The sequence below is a fragment of the Protopterus annectens genome, chromosome 16.part0 (genome assembly GCF_019279795.1).
Source record: "Protopterus annectens isolate FY-2018-M chromosome 16.part0, PAN1.0, whole genome shotgun sequence".
In the NCBI taxonomy this organism is placed as follows: Eukaryota; Metazoa; Chordata; order Ceratodontiformes; family Protopteridae; genus Protopterus; species Protopterus annectens.
Window position 1 is genome coordinate 313,489,587 of NC_056750.1, and position 22,669 is coordinate 313,512,255.

Consider the following 22,669-nt stretch of genomic DNA (forward strand, 5'->3'; position numbering starts at 1 on the left):
GGGGTGTGGGGGTGCAGCCAGGAGACTTGCCTAACTGTATTAAAAATGTTTTTGATATTTTGAATTTTAGATATTTTAGGTTTCAGCTTATGACATACACCCATCTTAAACAGTCCAAGCTGCTTCTGCTCCCAGTCTTGTCTGTAATCCTGTGCTATTAGCACACCAAATAAAAGGGCCCATTAAAATATATCACATGTAAGCCAACACTGTATTTGCAGCTCTCATTGTTTTGTTTGACTAGGTCTATACTCAGGCCAGAAATTATGAAATAAAAATTCTGACAGAAATGCATTTCATGCTAGTAGATTTGAAACACATACCAGTAAGCATGGTCATCATCTTGAATATTTTCAGAATGCCAAAAGTAATGGTATCCAGTGATATAACTATAGAAACAAGGTGTCTGTAAGTGGCAGATTATAATAGGCGTAATTCAGATGGCCACCTAGAGCTGACAACTCTACGGGGGGGGCATGGTCAGCTATTACAATGCTTTCATTTTAAAAGGTTTTTCTATGTTCACCATTACTGGCTGACTTTATTTATGTGCCAATAATTGCAAAAAAAAAAAAAAAAAAATTAAATGATAGACAATATGAGTACATGCCTTTGTGTTCTTACAACCCATACCATTTGATCATCGGCCAGTGACACTATTTGCATAGGGGTGCTTGCTTCATTTATTTTCTCAAAAGATCTGTTTCTTTACTAATTACTAAATAAATAAATAACCCCTACCCCAATTCTGAACAGTGCTGTAGCTTTCTATTCATTGCCTCATAGAAAGACAATGAGCAGAAAGCCTGCAAATATTAAATTGTAGAGTGGAGAGGGACCAACTGCTGGTTTAAAAGTGTAGCAGAAGACTGCTGTAATAATAGGTACATTTTGTTTTTAATTCAGGACCGCAAACACTAAATGAGTGTGGGCTGGCTGTGTATGATATCAAGATGCGTATTGTTTAATCAGTTTAAAGTCTGACTGCATTTTCATCTGTGTTGGATAAATTGGAATATTTATTTCTGTGCTTGTACATGTGAGTGAAACAAGGTTGAAATTCTCCCTGACTTTCCCCTCATGCTTTTAATCTATGCCACATAACATCTGATGTTTTCCTATTGCAGCAAATCTAGAAAGACAATGAGCAGAAAGCCTGCAAATATTAAATTGTAGCGTGGAGAGGGACCAACTGCTGGTTTAAAAGTGTAGCAGAAGACTGCTGTAATAATAGGTAATTTTTTTTTTTAAATTCAGGACCACAAACACTAAATAAGGAGGAGTGCAGGCTGGCTGTGTATGATAGCAAGATGCGTATTGTTTAATCAGTTTAAAGTCTGACTGCATTTTCATCTGTGTTGGATAAATTGGAATATTTATTTCTGTGCTTGTATATGTGAGTGAAACAAGGTTGAAATTCTCCCTGACTTTCCCTCATGCTTTTAATCTATGCCACATAACATCTGATGTTTTCCTATTGCAGCAAATCCTTGAGGATTGTAACTGGGGGGAGATGCCTGTGGATGAAAGTAACTTTACCCTCTTGTGGTTTGTTTATATGAAACATTGGCATTGCAAGACTAGTGTGCATTTCTGTGAAATAAGTTGAGTATTTATTTCTTGGTGACTGTGTGAAAAAAAAGTTGAAACTGTCCCTGATTTTGCAGAATGTCTTGACTTTACCTCATTTTTTTTGTCTATACTTCAAAAAACTTGTGACTTTATGGCAAGCTTTGAGAACTGTAAACACTAAATGAGGTGGAGGTGAGCTGGCTGTGGTTGCAAGTAACTTACTTTCTTGTCATTTTGCACCTTTTTAAGTCTGGCTTTACAGTACTGGAGTACACTTTTATGAAATACTTTGGAATATTTATTTTCTTATAACTTTATAAAAGGAAGCTGTCCCTGATTTCACAGAATGTCTCTGATTTGGCCTCATATTTTTGGTCTGCATCACAAAAAAATTGTGATTTTCCTTCAAATTATTGAAGACCGCAGATATTAAATGGGGGGGGGGCAGTTGATAAAAGCAAATTACCTTCTTCCCTCTTGTTGTTTTCTCAGTTTAATGTGTGGCTTTACACAGCAAAAGTATATTCTAAGAAATGCCTTGGGATATTTGTAGTCTGTCCATTGTTTGAAATAAAATTGAAACTGTCCCTGAATTCACAGAATGTCCCTGACTTTGCCTTTTATTTCTGGTCTGCTTCTCATAAAATTTGTTGTTTTCTGGTAAATCCTTGAAGACTATAGTCATTAAATGGGAAGTGATTGGCTGTTGATTAAGGCAATGTAACCTTGTGTCATTTGCTTAGTTTAAATTCTGACTTTACAGGACTGGTGTTCTTTCTATGAAATTATCTGGACTGTTTATTCTTTGGTAGCATTTTATACAAACCAAACTTGAAACTGTATTTTGTGGAGCATCTGTGATTTTGCCTCACATTTTTGGCCTATTGCTCATAAGTTCGTGGTTTTCTGGCAAATCAGTGAGGATTACGGTTACTAAATGACTACAGATAACATATCTTTCAGAAAATCCAGGTCAGTACAAATACTGTCATTCTAGCAACCCCATAAGTATATAAAAATAAAGTTTAAAGTATTTCCCTAGTTTTGAACCTTTTCCTCTCATTATTTTTGGGTTTGTCCCTGGTCCTTGCACTAAGTGATTGAGAGGTGGTATTTTTTATCACAGTAAAAATGGTGTACGTGGCTGTAATTGTTGAGAGGGAGTGGGGCAGTTTGTGAGTGAAAGTAACTTACCCTCTGGTTACTCCGTCAATTAACATTTAGATTTGTAGGACCAATATGCGTCTCCATATTGAAATATTGGCACTCAAATTGCTGAGAGCCAACATGCTGAAAAAAAAAGACTGAAAACACAGAAGAAGAGCAAATCTCAAAATTGCTCTTCTCCTTTAAGCTATTTTTGCAGGGGTACGAACACTCCTGCACCCCTATGAAGGAGCAATCCCCCAACCAACCCCCTGAACTTATATCATACCTCAGTGATAAGGGAATTTTCCAAAAAAATGGCATCTTGGACTTAATATATATAAGTCCATTTCTTCAGCCATTTATCCTCAGTATTTTGGGACTCACTCTAGTAGGTCCTAACATTTCAGTGGTTATCTTTGGGTGAACATTGTTTGAATACTGTTAACGTAATACAAAGTGGAAATTACATAACTTGCAACTGTCCCTTCTTTTAGCAGAATTCCCCTGATTTACAGTCATATTTTTGGTCTGCTCCTCATAAAAGGTGTTGCTTATGAGCAAATCCCAGAGGACTGTAGTCCCTAAATAATGTCAGAAATTTGAGTTTCAGACTTCACATCTTTCAGAAAATGCATGCTAATGCAAAAATGTTATGATAGTAACTTTCTAATTATATAAGAAACTCCTTCTCTGATTCTGGGCCTGTGTCCCTTATAATGTTTTTGTTTTAGTCCCTGACTCTTATACTAAAAGTTTGAGAAGTACTATTTATATCACAATCAGATGATATAAACACAGCAAAGTGGCTGAAACTGCTGGGTAAGGGTGAGATCTGTCTGTGTATGAAAATAAGTTACCCTCTTGTTTGCTCAGTTTCAACAGTTTGGCTTTGCAGGACAAATGTATATTTGTATAAAATAAACTTGAATATTTGGGCTGTTGTGTAGCACAGACTTGATATACAATGTTGCATCAATATTTATGTATTTATTTATTTATTTATTACCACAGTTAGATATATGAGTTGTATATAGTCAACAATTACTTGATATGGAAGCTGCATGTGGGTGAGAAGTCTGGTTCTGGCTGTCATGATCAAGTTAAATCATTATTAGCTTATCTTTGGAGGACTATTGTCTATTGTGTAAAGCAGTGTAAAAAAACAGCTGGACTACTTTACTTTTGGCCATTTTTTTATCACAGCCAGACTTCTGAGGTGTACTTCATGAAGTGGCAGCAACTGACAAGTTCAGACATTGGTGGATAACAATTACAGCACTTCAAATGGTCATAATTTAGTAAGGCAAGTCCAAAAGAACATGAGCATTTATGTGTCTCCCTCCTGAAAAGAAGTGGGGGGGGGGCATGGTTTGAAAATCGCCCAGGTATCATTTAATCCACCTTACACACATAGTACAGCTCTGTGAATATTAAAAGGAATGCTCAGAATAACAAAAAAATAAAGTGTGAATGGGATTTTACATTAACTTTGAGACTGCACTTTCTAAAAGCATTTCCGAAACTCTTATTAGAGATAATGATCTCAAAGTGCTGTGCGTTCGTGCTGATAAAACAAAGTAAAGTCTAATATTTATCGGTTTGCATTTTAAAAAAGACATTACAGGCATTATGTTGTAATAAGGAAATGTGTAACTTTCTTTTCACTGAAGACTGACCTATCAACAACTCATCAAAAACAATAGCATGATCAAGCTGTTGACCGCACAGAATGGTCAGTAACACAATCTTCAAGCATATTTCTAACAACTTCACTCAAGCTGTGCAGTAGGGATGCATGCACATAACTGTTTCCTTCCTACTATAATATATGCAGGAATTCCCTAAGCGCATCTGTCTCACTTTCTCTTTCTCTCTCTCTCTCTATGCTCAAAAATGTACATTAAGTGCTTTTGTATATTTACCATTTTGTAATACCACTGTGTCTGAAAATTCCTGCTTTTTGAAATAAGCCACTGAAAATCTGTGCTACACAGTTGACATGCACAGATATTTTGATGCAAATCCATTTAGACATCACACGTTGTGTTTTAGAGAATTTGGAGGTGTTAATATTATGGGTAGTATTTCTGTCTTAGTTAAATAAAAGTCATTCCAGATTCATTAGATAAAGGTAATCTCCAGATGCATTAGATAAACAGTGAAAAAACTGTAGCTCTGATAGTGTTAGTAAGAACGATCATTCTATGCCTGATTACCATAGAAGCAGTCTCTGTAAGAACAGTCTTTACTTGGAGAAGAGGAACATAATGGTTTTCTATCCGCTTTTCTGAAAAAATAAACAGTATACCACAATTTGATTTTCAGAACATCAGCAAGGTGTAATTGTTTCCCTTCGGTTACAGAGTGGAACAAAAAAATTACCACTGAGGCTGAATTATTTATTGACAGTTAATTCTTCAGTAATGTATGTCTAAACCATGATTCAGTCAAGTAATGTGTGTTCTTTAAAATATTTATTTGTGTTTGTGTTTTTCTGGTTGATGCCTGCTACGAACAACTACAAAAGACAAAAGTCTAAAGGTCAGCATTTTTTTTTTTTATTTTTATTTTTTGTCATTGACATTTAATACATACTAGACAAAGATTATCCGATAAGTCTGTTCAAGTTAAACATCAATTTCTAAACAGCGTGATGGACTAATTGCAGTAGGACAGTACAACACCACCATCTAGTGATGAAAAGCTTAGATTCCCCTTCTTTTGTAGTCGGCAGGTGAATGAATATTCACGTTATTTAATCTGGCTAACAATTCACCAGTCAGTGTTAATAAAACATTTAGATATAAACTCACACTGATGTGTACAGAATGAAAGAATATTAAAAGAATGAAAAATCATGTTTCAAGATTAATCAAGTAATTACTGAGATAAACAGCATAATTCATAGCTGAAGTGGTGCTTTATAGAAATATCTGAGAATATGTTGGGACCCTATCAGCCTAGAAGTGCAAAAATTAAAATAACACATTTCTAAGGATGCTAGCAAATAATTTTGCTTTTCTCTTAACAGACTACAAACAAAAGTACTTAGTGCATATTCTCCTTTTTTTAAAAGATTATTACAATTGTTATTATTGGGATTGTTGTTGTGTTGTCATTAGCATCAACAACATCATTATTATTATTTTCAGATTATTTTCAGATTCATATGTTTGTGTTGTTAGGGCAATACTTCTTTAATTATGTTACTGCCTTGCAGTACTGCTGTAGTGGGGAGACATAATTAATTTAGTACTCGGACACCATTGTAACTCTTGTTAACCTGTGCACATACAGGTGCTTGACGAGCAGCTGATGAAAATGAACTGCGCACAGAAGGCTAAGCGATACAAAGCACAGATATGTTTGCTTGTTTGGAAAGAGTGGATGTAGGTTCTGAGTCAGTCCTCGTGGAGGAGTATATCATAGTAAAGCATTCCCTGAGTCAGTACCACAGACAGGTCTGTGTTGTTTAGTTACCCATGCAGTTCATTTCTCCATTAACTAGTGTCAGCACAAGTGAACTAGAGGGCTACCCAAGGCTGCATTTTTCTTAAGTTTTTTTTTTCATGACATACTTTTATATGGAATCCCCCTCACTACTCTGCCATAACCATAGACATACGGAATGTAAGCTGCAGGCTCCAGTTGCTATGAAGCCTAGCACCTTTCCTCACCTTCACGCTGCTCTGCTACTGAGTTGTAATATGATCTCACTTAAATGAATAGAAGATGAGTGTGTACCCCACCCCTCTACATGCTCTATTAATTACTGGTTAGAGATATGCACTTAACCCCACCCCCATCCCTCCACTGGTCATACTTCAGTTATCAGCAGAGCGGATTCTGAGTCTCGCTGGTCTAAAGCAGAGGTTATTCAATCACTTCTCTGAAACTGTTCCCACACCACTGAGGATTTCCAGCAAAATGATATACAAGAATAATGAGTCTGTAGTGGTGCTGAATTGTGTATTTCTCCCAGGACTTGGATCGGAACTCTGACAGAACTATGAATATTTTCCTCTTTTACTAACAATTCTTTTCTAGTCACTGTAATAAGTACTACTGAAGTAAGAATGAACTGCTGATAGATTGTATCTGCTAGTTACTTTCATTCAAAAGCTGCAGGAATTACTTTTGGTTGTTGTCAGGACACCCCTGGGCATGTGTTATTTACACAATAACACACATACTCCGTTGGGCATTATTGCTTGCTTAATTGTTCCTTTTTGATTTTCTGGGAAATCACAGAGGATTACATTCTGTCAAAAATGCCAGACAGTTTCATATATATATATTCTTCAGAAAATGCATGTTTGTACAACAAATGTATTTCTATTAACTTTAGAAGTGAAATAGAATTATATTTAAAAATTGTCCCCAATTTTAACCCCTTGCTTCCACTACTTATTTTAGACTTTCTCCATGATTCCTGAATAAAGAAGTTAAGAACTACTAGGGAAGTTGGAAAGAATAGTTGTCCTTTTTGGTATAAACCCTCTTTCCTTCTTTCTCAAATTTCTAAGCACATAGTGTCATCATTTAAATGTGTTCTGATTCTAGAGATAGAAAATGTGCTTAAACCTGAATGCATTTGTAGCTTTAGATGGACTTTTTATTTTCATTTTTAAGGAAAATTATTCATATAACTTATAAATGTCTAACTTGAACTCTTCTGGTCAGTATATTGTATTGTATTGTACTGTATTTTGTAAAATTAAATAAAACATTCTGCCTTTCCATTGTATTTGTTTTGCATTTAGGACCTTATACTAGCAGAAAAAAGGAATGCAGTATCAGTTTACAGTGCCAGTATGCAAACAAATAAAAGCATACATGACTGTGCAGGTTGCCAAAAAAAAAATGGTGCTTTTAAGAATGCATCAAAAAATGTAAATCCACAATAAACTACCTCCTATTCTGAGTCCATAACATATCTTGGTTCCTATTGTGACTAACCAAGGCAGCCACAGGCAAAGGCATTCTGCTCACACAGCTTGAATACAACTTGCATTTATTCACAACTAACTGAAACAAAAACACAGCAATTTTACAAACCTTACCAAATAAAATACATCTGCGGTGGTGCAGCTGTTAGCGTTGCCACCTCACAGCAAGAGGTTTTCCGGTTCAATCCTCGACTGGGGTGCCTTCTGTGTGGAGTCTGCATGTCCACCCTGTGGTCATGTGGGTTTCCTCCAGGTGCTCTGGTTTCCTCTCTTATCCCAAAGACATGCTATAGGTGGATTGGAGACTCCAAATTGGCCCTAGGCATGAGTGCATGCATGTGTGTGCCTTTTGTGGAAGGTTGGGCGCCAGGCTGGCAACTCGACACCGTAAAACTCCACTGCCAATCATGAGTGGACAGGTGATCTGCTGTGGCGACCCCTAACTGGGAAAAAGCCAAAAGAAGTAGAAGAAGAATCAAATAAAATACATCAGTTCATCACCAACGTTCCTTGGCATTAATATGATTGCTTAACACTATCCAAAGGAAACTGGCTACCTGTACAAGCTAGAGCCAGCATCCTGCTGGACTCCCTTCTTTTCCAGCTACTCCACCAGGACTCCTTTTCTCTACTCACAATGAAACTCATCACAACTACACCATCCTACATCCTTAGAAACCAGGCTAAAATAGGCCCTACACTCCAACCCCTTTCTACCAAACAGCATAACTGAGACCAGAACATCTCTGTACTTGATCTAATGTTCAGGCCTCAATTCAAGCAATATCTACTCAAACAATATAAATTTCCATTGATAAACAACACTGTAGTCATTGTGCAACCTTTTTAATAACTATTTAGTGCTTTTGCTTTCCAAGTTAAAAGACGTCATCAGAATCTGATAGTATTTTAATGTGGAAAGACAAAAATGCTAAACAGAGTATTAAAAGGCTTGTGTGAAAACCACAGTGTTTGTGTGTGTGTGTGTGTGTGTGTGTGTGTGTGTGTGTGTGTGTTTCAGTTGAATGCTTGCACTGCAGGTGTCAGAGGAGTGTTGTTGTGGTTATATTATAAATGCAAATACCACAACCCCAGGGCATAACACATCTTCAAGTTTTCATTGAAACCTGTACGATTCTGAATTATATAAATTGTTTCTGTTCGTAATATTTTACATGAACACTGGTCTGATACTGGAGTCAGTCATGCTATAATCAGTGCTTTAACTTGGTAAGTAAAATGTAAGTTAATAAATAAATAAATAAATAAATAAATACACGATGACAGTAGTTTAATTATTGATAAATTAATTTTTAGCCATTGCTGTTTGCTCCTGTGGACTTTTTCTTTGTTTTTAGCACTTTTGGTGTACACGTTTTGTTACCTGTGACACTGTAACACTACAAATGCAAATACTGCATGCCTTTTTGTGTTGCTCAATGCAATCCTACCAAGGAACATGCTAGTATAGACACACAGGATAGCTTCTATATATACTACTTTATTCTTTGATGGAGTAGCCAGTAAAGTAATTATTTCAGCTCTGCTAAAGTTCGCACAAGGTGGCACATGCCACTGATTTGATTGTGCCTTACATTTGTGTATATATTATTCTCACTAGAGGGAAAAGTCTACCTTCATATTTTCTTGGCTGCTCACCCATGTAGATTAGAACACTGCTGCTTACATGAAAGCTATGCCTGTCTTACTTCACATATGTAATTATTGTATAAGATGGTGTGCAGTGCCATCAAACTGCACAAGCCTTACTGCAGCATGCATGTGCAGCACCACCAAATTGCACAAGCCTTATAGCAGCACCAAGCTCTCACCCATGTAGAGTGCTGCCTGTATGAAAGCTATGCCTATCTTACTTCAGATATGTAATTGTTGTATATGGTGCTGTGCAGTGCCACCAAACTGCACAAGCCTTGCAGCAGCATGCATGTGCAGCACCACCAAACCGCACAAGCTTTGTAGCAGTATACATTTGCAGCACCAGCAAGCTGCACAAGCTTTGCACCAGCATGCATGTGTAGTGCCACCAAACTGCACAAGCATTGTAGCAGCATGCATGTGCAGCACCACCAAACTGTACAAGCCTTGCAGCAGCATGCATATGCAGTGCCACTAACCTCTACAAGCCTTGTAGCAGCAAGCGTGTGCATTGCCACCAACCTGCCAGGGGCTTGCACTAGCATGTATGTGCAGCACCACCAAATTGCACAAGCCTTGTACTAGCACACATGTACAGTGCCACTAACCTGCACAAGCCTGGGACCAGCATGCATGTGCAGTGCCACCAATCTGACCAAGATTTGCACTAGCATGCATGAGCAGTGCCACTAACCTGCACAAGCCTTGCACCAAGCATGTGCAGAGCCACCAAGCTACACAAACTTTACCCCAGCATGCATTGCACCTCTCCTTGAATCACTGCCTATGTCTCCTGTCTGCAAATGGGAATTTTGTATTCATTATCTAGAACAATTATCTTTTCTTAAGCTAAACTAATAAACTTAATTCAAACAAATACATTTCAAGATGAATTTATTATACAAACACTGAAATGTCTAGTATCAACAGGTTATTGATTTTTATAAGGATGGTTCTTTCGCTATAGAATCAAAAAGAATTTCAGACTGTTGTGTTGCTTATTTCTCTTAATAACCTTCTGTTTGTTTTTCCAGTTGATTTAAATGGTTTCATAGAGTATTTTACAGTTTTTGTTGTATCCTTTTAATTAGTACCTGTAGTACATCATATTTTAAACTTGCATCTTTTTAGCAACCATTTTATGACTCAATAATACTGGTTATGTTGCCATTTCTTTTATAGGTCTACGGATACGTCTCTTTAATTTCTCTCTGAAGGTGCTGACTTGTATTTTATATATTATACGTGTCTTAATTGATGATCCAACAGCTGGGATTGGTTGGTAAGTATTGTGGCTCTTTTGTTTGTATACAGCTATTCACTAGATAATTATTTTCAGCCATGAAATGGCCTAAATCAGAGACAGTGTTGCTGGAATGCAAAATAGCAGAGCAGTAGGACTGCATATGAATACCACATAAATTATTATCCTGGGACCTTGATTAGACCAATAACCTGGATAATGCAGAAATAATGTAAACATTGCAGTTAGGGTTTATTTAAAAATTAGTGCTAACAAAGAGATAAAAAGGTGATTTCCTTTGGAAGAGCATGTTGGGAATTGTTGTAAGGTTAATGACAGTGGAGGAGAACCAGACAGAGAACAATGAAACACTAATGGGTTTGAAGATACCAGAACAGTAAGACTATGCCCTTTACAGCTCCTTCACTTTCTGTCCTTTGTAAATAAGATAGGAAGTCTATACCCTTATTTCACTTTCACTTCCTGTACTTTGTCAATCAAATAGAGACCATGTACCCTTATAGTTCCTTCACTTCCTCTCCTTTGTCAAAAAGTAGTTTGTGTCTTATTTGTGGAATTTAGACCTTTAGTCATTGAGGACAATATTTTCTTGAGTATTTTTGTGATATATCAGGTTGGTACACAAGCTAAAAACAAAGCAAGTTAAAGGAAAGGGTAAACAGAGCAGTATTTACTAATACAGTTCTACCTTTTGGCTTGTGTTCTTCTTGGCAGACTACATCAGTAGTTCAAGCAGAAGGTAACATTTAGTATTATGGCATAAATCTCATGTGAGATTTCTACTGCTTACACCTTGCTTATTCGTTTTATTATAGTGCTCATATGGTAGCCACTTGATGATTTTAAGTTACTTAATTTTACCTTATGTGACAATAAGTAAAATTGCCAGGTCACTGGCATAGATTGATGAAACCCTGACTATGACCCATGTTACCTAGATTTTGTTATGATACAGGTATGGGATGAGAGCAAGTGGGGGAATGTAATGATACCTAATTCCCCCTGAAAGGAAAGAGAGGGAAGGATATTTAATGCTGAGGCATGTCTCTCATCAGGGATCCCCACTGGGGATAGGATACCTAACAAGACTGACCTACTTGTAAGGTGAGCAGGACAGCCTGTGGGTACATCATCTACACAAGGGAATAACTTCATTGTGACACAGGCATTTTGTGACCAACCCACACACATTTAATGGGGCATTTGTACTGAAAGAAAAGACATATTAAAGCAAAAGGTATACTCCTGCTGGCTGCCTAGCTGCCATACCAGCATTTTAATGTCTGATGACCAGCAAGCATGGACAGAACTGAAATTGTCAGAAAACAAAAAAAGGAAAGACAGAAAAGGAAAGAAAAGAAAACAGAAAAGTAATCCATTCCTAGAAAGACACTGTGAGGTCTAGTCCAGGGTACGTATATCTGTCAATAAATTAACTTTCCTTAAAAAAGTGTCTGACAATTGCTTTGGATATTTTGCTGTTGCTGTTTCTCTGTGATTCAATAATTTCTACTTCCTAGCATTCTCTTTGGTAGTGGTGACAACTGCACAAATCTCTAGATTAGAGAGATAGTCTGTTTAATGATGGTTAGCTCTGACCTGAGAAGAAATACCTCCTATTTCAGTTCAAAGATATGCTTCTCTCTTTTTAAACTTCTCCAAGTCTTTTGGGTTTCTAATACCATAATGGGAATGGACCCCATTCCTAAGCCAAAGTATGATTAAAGTTCATAAAATTAGTACTATTTCAATCTTTGATGTTAGCCAGAACTGCTCTTCGCAACACCCACAATGTGCCCAGTAACAACAACTCCTGCAATTTGTATGGAAGTACATGTATCAGTAACATATCTAAGTACAATTGTAAAATTTTTTTATAAGACCAGTTGCTCCTACTGCTGCTGGAACTCTCCAGGTATCCTTCTTCCACATTGCCCTCATTTCTGCCTCCAAATCCTGATATTCTATGACTTTCTTTATGTCTCTCCATACATAAGACACTCGGTGTAGCAATTTCATTGATCAATGCTTCTTTTGTCTTCTTTTCATGGACTACTATATCTGGTTTTCTCACGTCTGTTTTTTGAACTGTTGGTAATGGGTGATCCCATGTAATATAAACTTCATCATTTTCTATGACGCATTGTGGCTCATGTTTTCCAGTGTCTTTCAGCTTCTTCAGTACCATAATGTTTGCACAATCCCCAGTGTAACAGTCTTGCCCCATTATTATGCCTTTCAGTATACAGTCCTTCTGCCATTAGTATATCACAACCAGCAACAAGGTGTGCAGCTGTTTCCGATTCTGTTTTGCAAAACCTACATTTGTTTCTTCCACATGTTCAATGGACTTTCTAAACCAATGTGTATGTAGTCCACTATCTTGGGCCGCCAGTATTAACCTTTGATCTTTTGGTTTAAATTCACCTCTCCTTAACTGTTCCTGGATTCAATCCTGATCAACATGAGGTTGTTCCAAGACTTTTCTATGCTTGCAACTATATTTATGCATTTTCTACTTTTCTTGCCTTCTCATCTGATCCTTCACCTTATATTCATTCTTATTTTCTTTTTTTGCATATTCAGTTGCTGCCTGATTTTTATCTACTTCTGGTTTGATATCCATTCCTGCTTGACGCCAGTATGCTTCTGCTAAACTAAGCACAGAAGTCATCTTGGACTTATTCTATGCATATGTCTCCAAAATGGGCAGTGCCATAATTTCTAAAATGTCTTTTTGAAGATTGATGCTACACAACCGCTATGCTGTCCCACACTCCCATTATTTTTTTGGCTACATTAAGGCTGATTTGCTCTAGTCTAGATATCTTATATGTCATCTTCATTTTTAAACTTTTTTGTGATACACGCCTCCAGCTGGATCTCAGGCGAATTACCAGTCTACTTATTGTGATCGATTCCATGTACAAAAAACATTTTTTTTTACTTATGTATTTGCCCATTCCCCTGAGGTGCAGTAACCTCAGGGCTATGATACATTTATTAACTAAGGACAAGGGGGCTTTATTTCCCATATGGAGAACAGGAGAGCTTTCCCCCTGCAAAAGAAAAGATGGGTAAAAAATAACTAGGCTTCACCCATACTTGTGCTCCAAATAATGATACTCATATTTACAATATGGAGACCTCCAGCCACTAGCGAGAAATATACAACTTTAATCAACATTTTGGCAAAAACTCAGCTTACTCTCAAGAAAGATACACCCGTAACTCTGTCCTCCTGCAAAACTAAATTAGTAAATTATTTTTAAATGTGATAAAAAAGTCTTAATAAAATATAGACTTGAAGTTTTGACAAACACAGAACAGAATAACAAACTTATTGTTTTTTTTTTGTTTTTTTTTTTATGAAAGCACTATCCTCTGGTACTTTATTTTACCTAAAACAGTATGTTTACCTAAAACAGTATGTTTTGATCAGAATACTGGTCTGTACTTACCAGACCCCCCTTCTCATTTCTGTGAGTTATATATAATCTGCTGTAAGTTAACCACTGCCCAGTGTTTTCTTAAGAAATAAGTTCTAGGATGATGCGTTCCATGGCCTTGCAGACCAGTCTCGTCAGGCTAATGGGGCAGTAGTTCCCAGGGTCTGTGGTGGCACCCCATTTGTGGACTGGGATAACTGTGGTTGTGTGCCACTCCTTAGGCACAAAGCCTGAAGTGAGGCTATGCTTCAACATGGTACTTAGGGGTGCCAGTTCATTCTGTAGTTCATGCAGGACACCACCTTTGTTGTCCAGTCCCAAAGATGCTGTATTCTTGGCTTTGGAGAGTGTGGTCTTCACCTGTGCGCCCATGATTTCAGGGGGTTTGCAATCATCCGGTATAGGCCCTTTGGGGGGGGGTGAAGTTAGCACTGAACCTGTCTGCCAGGATGTTGGCAATATTAGTTGGTTTGGTAAATGTAGTGCCATTGTGCTGTAGTTCAGAGCAGATCTGAGTGTTGCCATTGAGATTCTTGATATAGCTGTAGAAGGCTTTGTGGTTGTCTTTAGAATCCAAGGCGATTTTATTTTCATAACTTCCTTTGGTGGATTTTATGAGGGATCTCAGCTTCTTGCTGAGGCTGACCAGGGAGTTCCGGAAGTCATGGGATTTTACTCTTTTCTGCAACAGTTTCTTCATTCTGTTGTAGAGCTTGTTTATGGCAGGGGGCCACCAGATTGGCTTCCTTTTTCTGGAGGATAGCATCTTGGTTCTGTTGGGGATGGCACGGTCCATGCACTCGTGTATGTGCTTATACAGTGCAGTTGTAAAGGATTCAGCAGTCATGCCACTATTTTCCATCTGTGTGGGTGTGATGAAGTTTGCCACTTCTGACTTACGAAGCATGAAGTTGGCTTTGGAGAAGTTTTTTACAGTGGTTTCCTTAATGGGGGGGAGGATATGGATGTCTATGGTGATTAGCTTGTGATCAGACCTGATCAGCGAGGAGTTGACCTCTGGCATGGAGCATCTATTACCCTTATTAGTAATGACCAGGTCCAGGATATTGCTACCCCTGATAGGGGTATGGACATGCTGGTCCAGGGTGCTGCATTTGATGAATTCCCGAAAACATTGGGCAAATGGGTTAGTACATGAATAGTTTTCCCAGTTGATGGAGGGGTAGTTGAAATCTCCCAAAATTAGGGTATTGGGCTGTATATTAATATTATCTAGTATATCGAAAAACATGGAGTGGGCATCCTGGGGCATGGCGGGGATCTGCAACACGCTACAACCTAAATTGCAGTCTTGCCCAGTGTTAATGCATTACATTGAGCAACTAGCCTGGAGGTGTGGCTATCCTTTATGAATATGGATATGCCTCCTCCTTTAGTATTTCAGTCCGGGTTGAGTGGCCGAAAGGTGTGGTAAGAATTGTAGCCTGGTAATGCAAGGGTGCTCTCTGGAGCCTTAAACCAGATCTCTGTCACTGCACAGATGCTGATGTTCTCCATCTTAAGGAGAGCCACGAGTGTGTGCATTTTGAGATTTAGACTTCTAGCATTGTGTAGCATTACCCTTAGATTTCACTTGTTTATGTTTACTATGGTGGTGCATTTGACATTTGAGCCTTGCCTAAAAAAGGCACTATATGGGCAGCAAGAGCCTTAGCCAGTATCGAGAATCCCAGTGGTGACAGGTGCAGGCCATCTCTGGCAAAGCATCATGGCCTGTCGATCATGTCGTCCCAGGCAGACAGATACTGGATCCCCTTGGAATGACACCAGAATCTTAGCGAATTCGTGAAGTCAATCATTTTGTCCTTGTACTGTGGCATCATTCTGGGCGATGGCAGGTTGCTACTCAGGGCTAGTGTCATATCTGCTTGGGCTACTTGGTCAGAGAGCTCCTCCATGTCTTTTTTCATGTAGTCCAGGGAGGTACATCTCAGGTCATTCACTCCATCATGGACAATGACGGAGTCATACTTGTACTTGTGGAGTGACCTGAATGCGTGCATTATATGGCAGTTCCTGGCACCCAACAAGCAGCTGACAGTGACTTCCTCATTGTTCAGCCTGGTGAGGGGGGCGTCAGAGTGCCTGACTATGGAGTCACCAATGACTAGTGTGCTGGGTATGTTGTTTTGCCTTATCGGCTGAGGTTGAGTGGCACACTGATTTTGTGGGCTATGTGTCATTCGGGTACTGTTGAGGGGGGTGGTGGTTGCTTGTGTTTCAGCTTTGGAGGCCTCTGTTGCTTGGGCAGATTTTTATTGTGAACCTCTGTGAATGTAGGTGTGTGGTTTGTATTAGTATATCTGGGTTTGGAAGGTGCACATTTTGATGGACTATGTGTTGAGTGCAGGATGGTGTTAACCTTCTCTTCTTGACTGTCTAGTCTATTCTTGGATTGTGAGAGCTTGGCTTCCAGTTTGGCTATATAAGTACATCTCTCACAGGGTGTAGCATTGGATGGTAGGAGGAGAGGGTTGTCAGTGTACATGAGGCAGTTGCTACATTGCCCCAAGATGCCCAGATTCATCAGGTGGACAGGAGAAAACAACAGGAGCTGACCCTTGGGCATGCCTGGTTAGTGCTTATTAATTTAAGTACTGGGAGCTGAGTTCCTCTTGATTTGTGAAGAAAGCTGAGTGCTGCAGTAATTTGTAGATTATTTAGTTCTTGCAGCGAGAGTTGGACAAGTGCGGAGCACCAGGAACAGTTATCAGTGCTAAAACTAGAAGACTGGCTAATTTAAGAGTGTAGAAACAGTTTTGAGTGCTAAAACTAGAAGATTGGCTAGATTTAAGGGAACAGGAACAGTTGTGAGTGCTAAAACTAGAAGACTGGCTAGTTCTAAGGGAAAATCTGAAAAAAACGTCTTTGTGGCACCGGGAATAGTTTAACCGCAGTTAAATGCCGCTGCACGGTGCGCAAAACCACTCAAACACAGGTTTTTAAACAGAAAGATGAAAGGAATAGAAATAGCCCAAAATGGCCAATAAGTCTACAGATTCTGAGTTGAAACCACTCCTCCAGGTGACAGATAGGTTGTTTCAAAGCTCAACAATATCAATGATCAACAGATCTCAGAAAGGTCTGGGCAACACAGAAACAAACAGCCCAAAATTCAGCAAAATCTGAAAACCAGACTCTACTAGCTCTAGAAAGGTGGGAAATGAGTACAGAGAGAGTTTTTTTTTTCAAAAGTTAGAGCAGATACAAGTAAAAAAATACTTTTAAAGCAGGAAATGTATATCACACTTCCGTGTGTAGCCCTTTACAATTAAACAGATGAAAATAAAACACTTAAAAATGATCAATTAAAGTGCTACAATATAAGAATTCAAGAACAGTTCAAATAAGAACAGAAACCATAGGCTACCTAGTGCTTACCACTCTCACTGACAAGCTAGAAGGCTTCCCTCCAACACAGAAAGACTTGGGGGCTCAGAAGCTTAAAAACAGTCCTGGATACAGCAAATCTGTATCTGGACTAGACTAGTTACAGGAAAGGTGGGAAACAAGGCAAACACAGGCTTTTAAACCAGAAAGTTGAGAGAGATGGAAAAACTGCCCAAACGGCCAATAAACTACAATTTCTGGGCCAGAAACTACTCCTCTTATGGTAGATAGGCTACCTAGTGCTTACCACTCCCACTGATAAGCTAGAAGGCTTCCCTCCAACACAGAAAGGCTTGGGGGGCTCAGAAGCTTACCAACAGTCCTGGATACAGCAAATCTATATCTGGACTAGACTAATTACAGGAAAGGTGGGAAATGAGTGCAAATGCAGGCTTTTAAACCAGAAAGTTGAAAGAGATGGAAAAACTGTCCAAACAGCCAATAAACCACAATTTCTGGGCCAGAAACCACTCCTCTTGTGGTAGATAGGCTACCTAGTGCTTACCACTCCCACTGATAAGCTGGAAGGCTTCCCTCCAACACAGAAAGGCTTGGCGGGCTCAGAAACTTACCAACAATCCTGGGTACAGCAAATCTGTATCTGGACTAGACTAGTTACAGGAAAGGGAGGAAACCAGCTTAGATTGTTTTTTTCTTTTCTTTTTTTTCAGATAGCAGCTAAAACAGCACTAAAACAATTCAGGTGCAGTGCAAGCTAGCACACTCGGGTGTGTAGCAGTATTAAAGCCAATACAGTTTAAATAAATGCAATTTATTCAACATGTAATCTGAAATAAATTCAACTCTGAACAATCAAAAAGTGGCAACAAATATACTTATCATCTGAGAACAACACTCAGAGAGATTTTTATTTATTTTTTTGTTAGGAAAGTGCAAAGGGAGGAAGGAGGAGCAAAAGATAATTCAAGGTTAAGTACCTAAGTGGGTTGGCTTTCTCAAATGTTCTCTCTGTATCAGGTGGAATGAACACTAGACTGGGAGGAGTGTGCCAGATCAAATTTACAGTAGGGGCGGGCAACTACAAAGCCACCAACTATAACAACACCACAGGAATAAGGTGGGTAGGATGGAGAAAATCAGTTTCAGAACAGATGAGAAAACAGGAAACAAAGTCAGCAAATATATAAAATAATTCCATCAGGCAAAAAAATTAAGACAATGCAGAACTCTGAAAAGTTAAAGTGCCAAGGAATATACTTATCAGATTGTTTGAGAATCACTCCAGTCAGAACACAAGGAGATTCTAACAGTGTATGCAGGAATTTACAAATAGGGACTATTTTTAAATCAGCAAGCCTTGAAATAATCAGATAACACAAAAGCCTGGAGGAATTCAGTTACTGCTCGCAGTTCGCAATCATCTGCAAACATAGTCAGCCAAAGGCCTTTGACGTTGACTTTGGCATCCAATAAGTAGATACCAAAAAAAGTGCACCCAGCACAGAGCCTGAGGGACTGCACTGGTGACTGGCCCATCTGTGTAGGTGGCCTCACTGATTCTAACCTCATGGGTCTACCAGTGAGCCAGCTAGCTATCCAACATGTTATGAAGGGGTTTATACCAAGTTCCATAAGTTTGTTGACAATGTCTGAGTGAGGTATTTACCAAATGCTTTAGCCAGATATAGGTCGCCAGTATGAACCATTTTCTCCTCATCCAGATCCTTAGTGACATTTTCAAAGAAGCCCACCAGATTTGGTAAGCATGAACTTCCTTTTGACAAAGCCAAACTGGGATTAATCCAGTATCTGAAACTCTCTTATGTCCTTGTTGATAATTTAATGATAATTCTTTCCATGGCTTTGTAAATAGACTATTCAGACTAATTGGTCTGCATTTTCCAGAATCTGTTGAAGGTCCTCCCTTATGAAGGGGGATGACCACTGCAGTCCTCCATTCACTTGGCACAAAGCCTGCTTTAAAACTATAGTTAACTAATGACTCCAGGAGTCCTGGTAAGTCATATTTTGGACTATTCAGGAAGCATCCTATGATATTATCGGAGCCCAGTGAGACTATTTTCTTCTCTTTAGTGAATGTAGCTGGTACATGCTCCCTAGATATAGCTGCAGGGATATCTTAGAGGGTATTTTTTTAAACAAAAAACATCTTGTTTCTTAAATTATCACATATGACATAGACAATCATACATATATAGAAATTAAAACAAACCATATTGACATAATTTTAGTTGTAAACATTATATATCACAAACCATATTGACATGATTGTAGTTGCAAACATTATACATCACTTACAATCTGTCCAATCACTGTCAGTCAAACATTACTTAGCTCATTCAAATCCTGTCTTCTTTTAAAACTCATTCCTCCTCTGCATATATTGTTTCTACAAGTTCCATTTTTTCCAATGTAATTTGCTCCAACCCTTTTCTAAAGATCCCAATTCCAGTTTTATTTCTGTTATTATATGTACTACTTCTATTAAAGTTGGTTTAGATTTCGATTTCCATTTTCTAGTAATTGCTTTTTTGGCAGTCACCATGATTGGAGTCAGAATGGCCTTACTATGTCTAGGCAATTCCGATTCTCTCTCATAGCTCAAAGAAATAATTTTCTTAGTTACACCAATTTGCTCACCCAGTATCTCTGACAGAAAAGTATGCAGGGAATCTCTCAAGTCTGCCAACTCATTATACTCCAAGAAAATATGTTTCCAGTTACCACTTTCTTCCCCTTTGCACTTCCTTGAAGTCCACTTGGGGCACCAAAACACCTAACCAAACACTTCCAAGCTAAGATCCCAAATCCTTCAGTCTCTATTGCACATTTGGGAGTCGTACACATATGGCCCCATTGTTTTCTTATGAATTGTCTATCTAGTCTCTCTTCCTAATCCTTTCTTATCTCCTCTGATTGATTCTTATAGTTATCATGCAATATTTTATATGCTGTACTAATTATTCCTTTTTTTAGCAGCAATTTCTGTTCTAGATTCTACTAAAACTCTACCAGTGCTGGTCTTTCATTTAGGATTCCCTATTTCTTTCTCTTTGTGTATACTCTGATATCAATCCTTGATAGAGAAGGCAATCTCTAACCTGCAGTCCAAATACATTTGTGGCCTGTTCCCATTCTATTACCTTTCCCTCTCTAATTATTTGCTCCCGATACCTTGCTTCTTTTATTAGTTTTCTCCAATGAATTCCAGCCCCCTCTTGCCTATTGTCTGTATCTCTAATTGCAGTCATCCCCATTGGCAGAATCTCCTTTCTCCATTCTTATGTTGGCTTAGTTCTTAGAATAAACCAAAAAAACGGAAGCCCTCCAAAGTGACCAAAACCATAAAGCAGGAGTGCAGGTAGCTTGGAGAGTTAAAACACGAACTTGCCACAGTGCCAGATAAAAAGTTTTTATTCTAAACGCCAATACAAATCCACCATTAACGCCTTATATTTCACCTTGCGTTTTCGTCCTCATTCATTGGACTTCATCAGATACCTGATACCAGGTATCTGATGAAGTCCAATGAATGAGGACGAAAATGCAAGGTGAAATATAAGGCATTAATGGTGGATTTATATTGGCGTTTGGAATAAAAACTTTTTATCTGGCACTGTGGCAAGTTCGTGTTTTAACTCTCCAAGCTACCTGCACTCCTGCTTTTTGGTTTTAGTTCTTAGAATACTTTCTGCTACTTTATGAATATAATAATCTGCATAACTTTAGTTATTTTTCTTAACAATCTGCATCCAAAATCCCAGTCTCTCTGTGTTTCTTGAGATTCACCCTGTTTTATCATAATCCCTTTCCACACTGAATTATAGTTTTCTGCTTGTGCTATGTATAGGAGCCTTGTAGCGTTGAAATACCCCTTCAAATCAGGTAATCCCAACCACATTGTTGAATTGGAAGAATCAGCTTATCCCACTTGATGTTTGAGAGTATTATTCAGAGGATGGTAGGGGTATAAAGCTGGAACTGAATTTGTCCACTAAGAGGTTTGCTTATCTCCAGGGTCAGTGAATGTGCCACCATTAAACATCAGTTCAGTACATTGTTGTGTGCTGCCCTTGAGGTTTCTGATATAGCTGTAGAAGGCCTTATGGTTATTTTTCACCTGGGAGGCTATCTTAACCTCAAAGTTGGCTTTGCTTGACATAATTAGCCCTCTTTGTTGCCTATTTACATTAACAAGAGAGTTTTTGTCTTTATGGGAATTACCCTTCCTGATTTTTGCCATAATTGTTTTCCTTTTGTTGTATTTCCTGTTTAATTTGGGATGCCACCACAGTGGTTTGTTTATAGGCTAGTCCTGGGCTTACTTCTGGTATTTACAGCATCTTCCATGCAGCCACTGACATGGTTGTACAGAGTTTCTGAGAGCAATTCAGCACAGTCTGCTGTGTTCTCTGAATTTGGAGGGTCATTGAGTTTTAACAATCCATCACTTAATAAAAGGTAATGTGCTTTGCAATACTTCCTAACTGTAACTGGTTTAAATAGGATTATGGATTTGATTTTGATTTTGAAGAAGACAGCTTTATGGTTGGACCTTACCAAGGAGGATGAGACATCGGGGAGGGGGGGTGGCACAGCATTCTCCCATATTTGTAAGCAGAAGTTCAAATATGTTGGAGCCTCTAGTGGGTTAGTCATTATTTGGTCAGAGGTGTTTGTATTTATGAAGTCCAAAAAAATGAGTGAGAAGGTCACTGAAAAAACAATCAGTAAAAACAAAATGAAAACTCCAGCAAAGCTAGAACTTTCACTGAGTGACCTTCCAAACCTCTTGTATCAGAGGCACATGGAATATTTGCAAATGAGCCTTATGAACGTCAGGTGTTTCAGCTAATTGGTGATTCTAAATGCCCATGACTTGTTTCGTCATTTTAATGGACAGTTTCAGGCCAATAAAGCCAAACCCCACTAGCTGCGGATATGCAAATTTCGGCCTTGTTATGACCTCATCAGCACAGCACAAGCAGAGTGTTTGACTAAGTATTAGAAACACAGGGCTGTTATACCCAGCTGATGTCCATTATCATTAGGGTCACTGCAAAAATATCCCAAACAACAAACTAAAACAATGAGTGAGAAGGTCACTGAAAAACCAATCAGTAAAAACAAAATGAAAACTCCAGCAAAGCTATAACTTTCACTGAGTGATCTCCCAAACCTCTTGTATCAGAGGCACATGGGATATTTGCAAATGAGCCTTATGAACATCAGGTGTT

The 22,669-nt window shown here is 38.5% G+C and overlaps 1 protein-coding gene across 1 annotated transcript in view; it reads left to right on the forward strand.

The window, feature by feature from the left end:
* Nucleotides 1–22,669, forward strand: part of LOC122790589 (potassium channel subfamily T member 1) — a 1,237,971-nt gene that overhangs the window by 175,362 nt on the left and 1,039,940 nt on the right. The window contains exon 3 of the mRNA XM_044058115.1: nt 10,509–10,608. Within this exon, the coding sequence (XP_043914050.1) occupies nt 10,509–10,608 (100 nt within the window). The remainder of the gene's footprint in view (nt 1–10,508; nt 10,609–22,669) is intronic.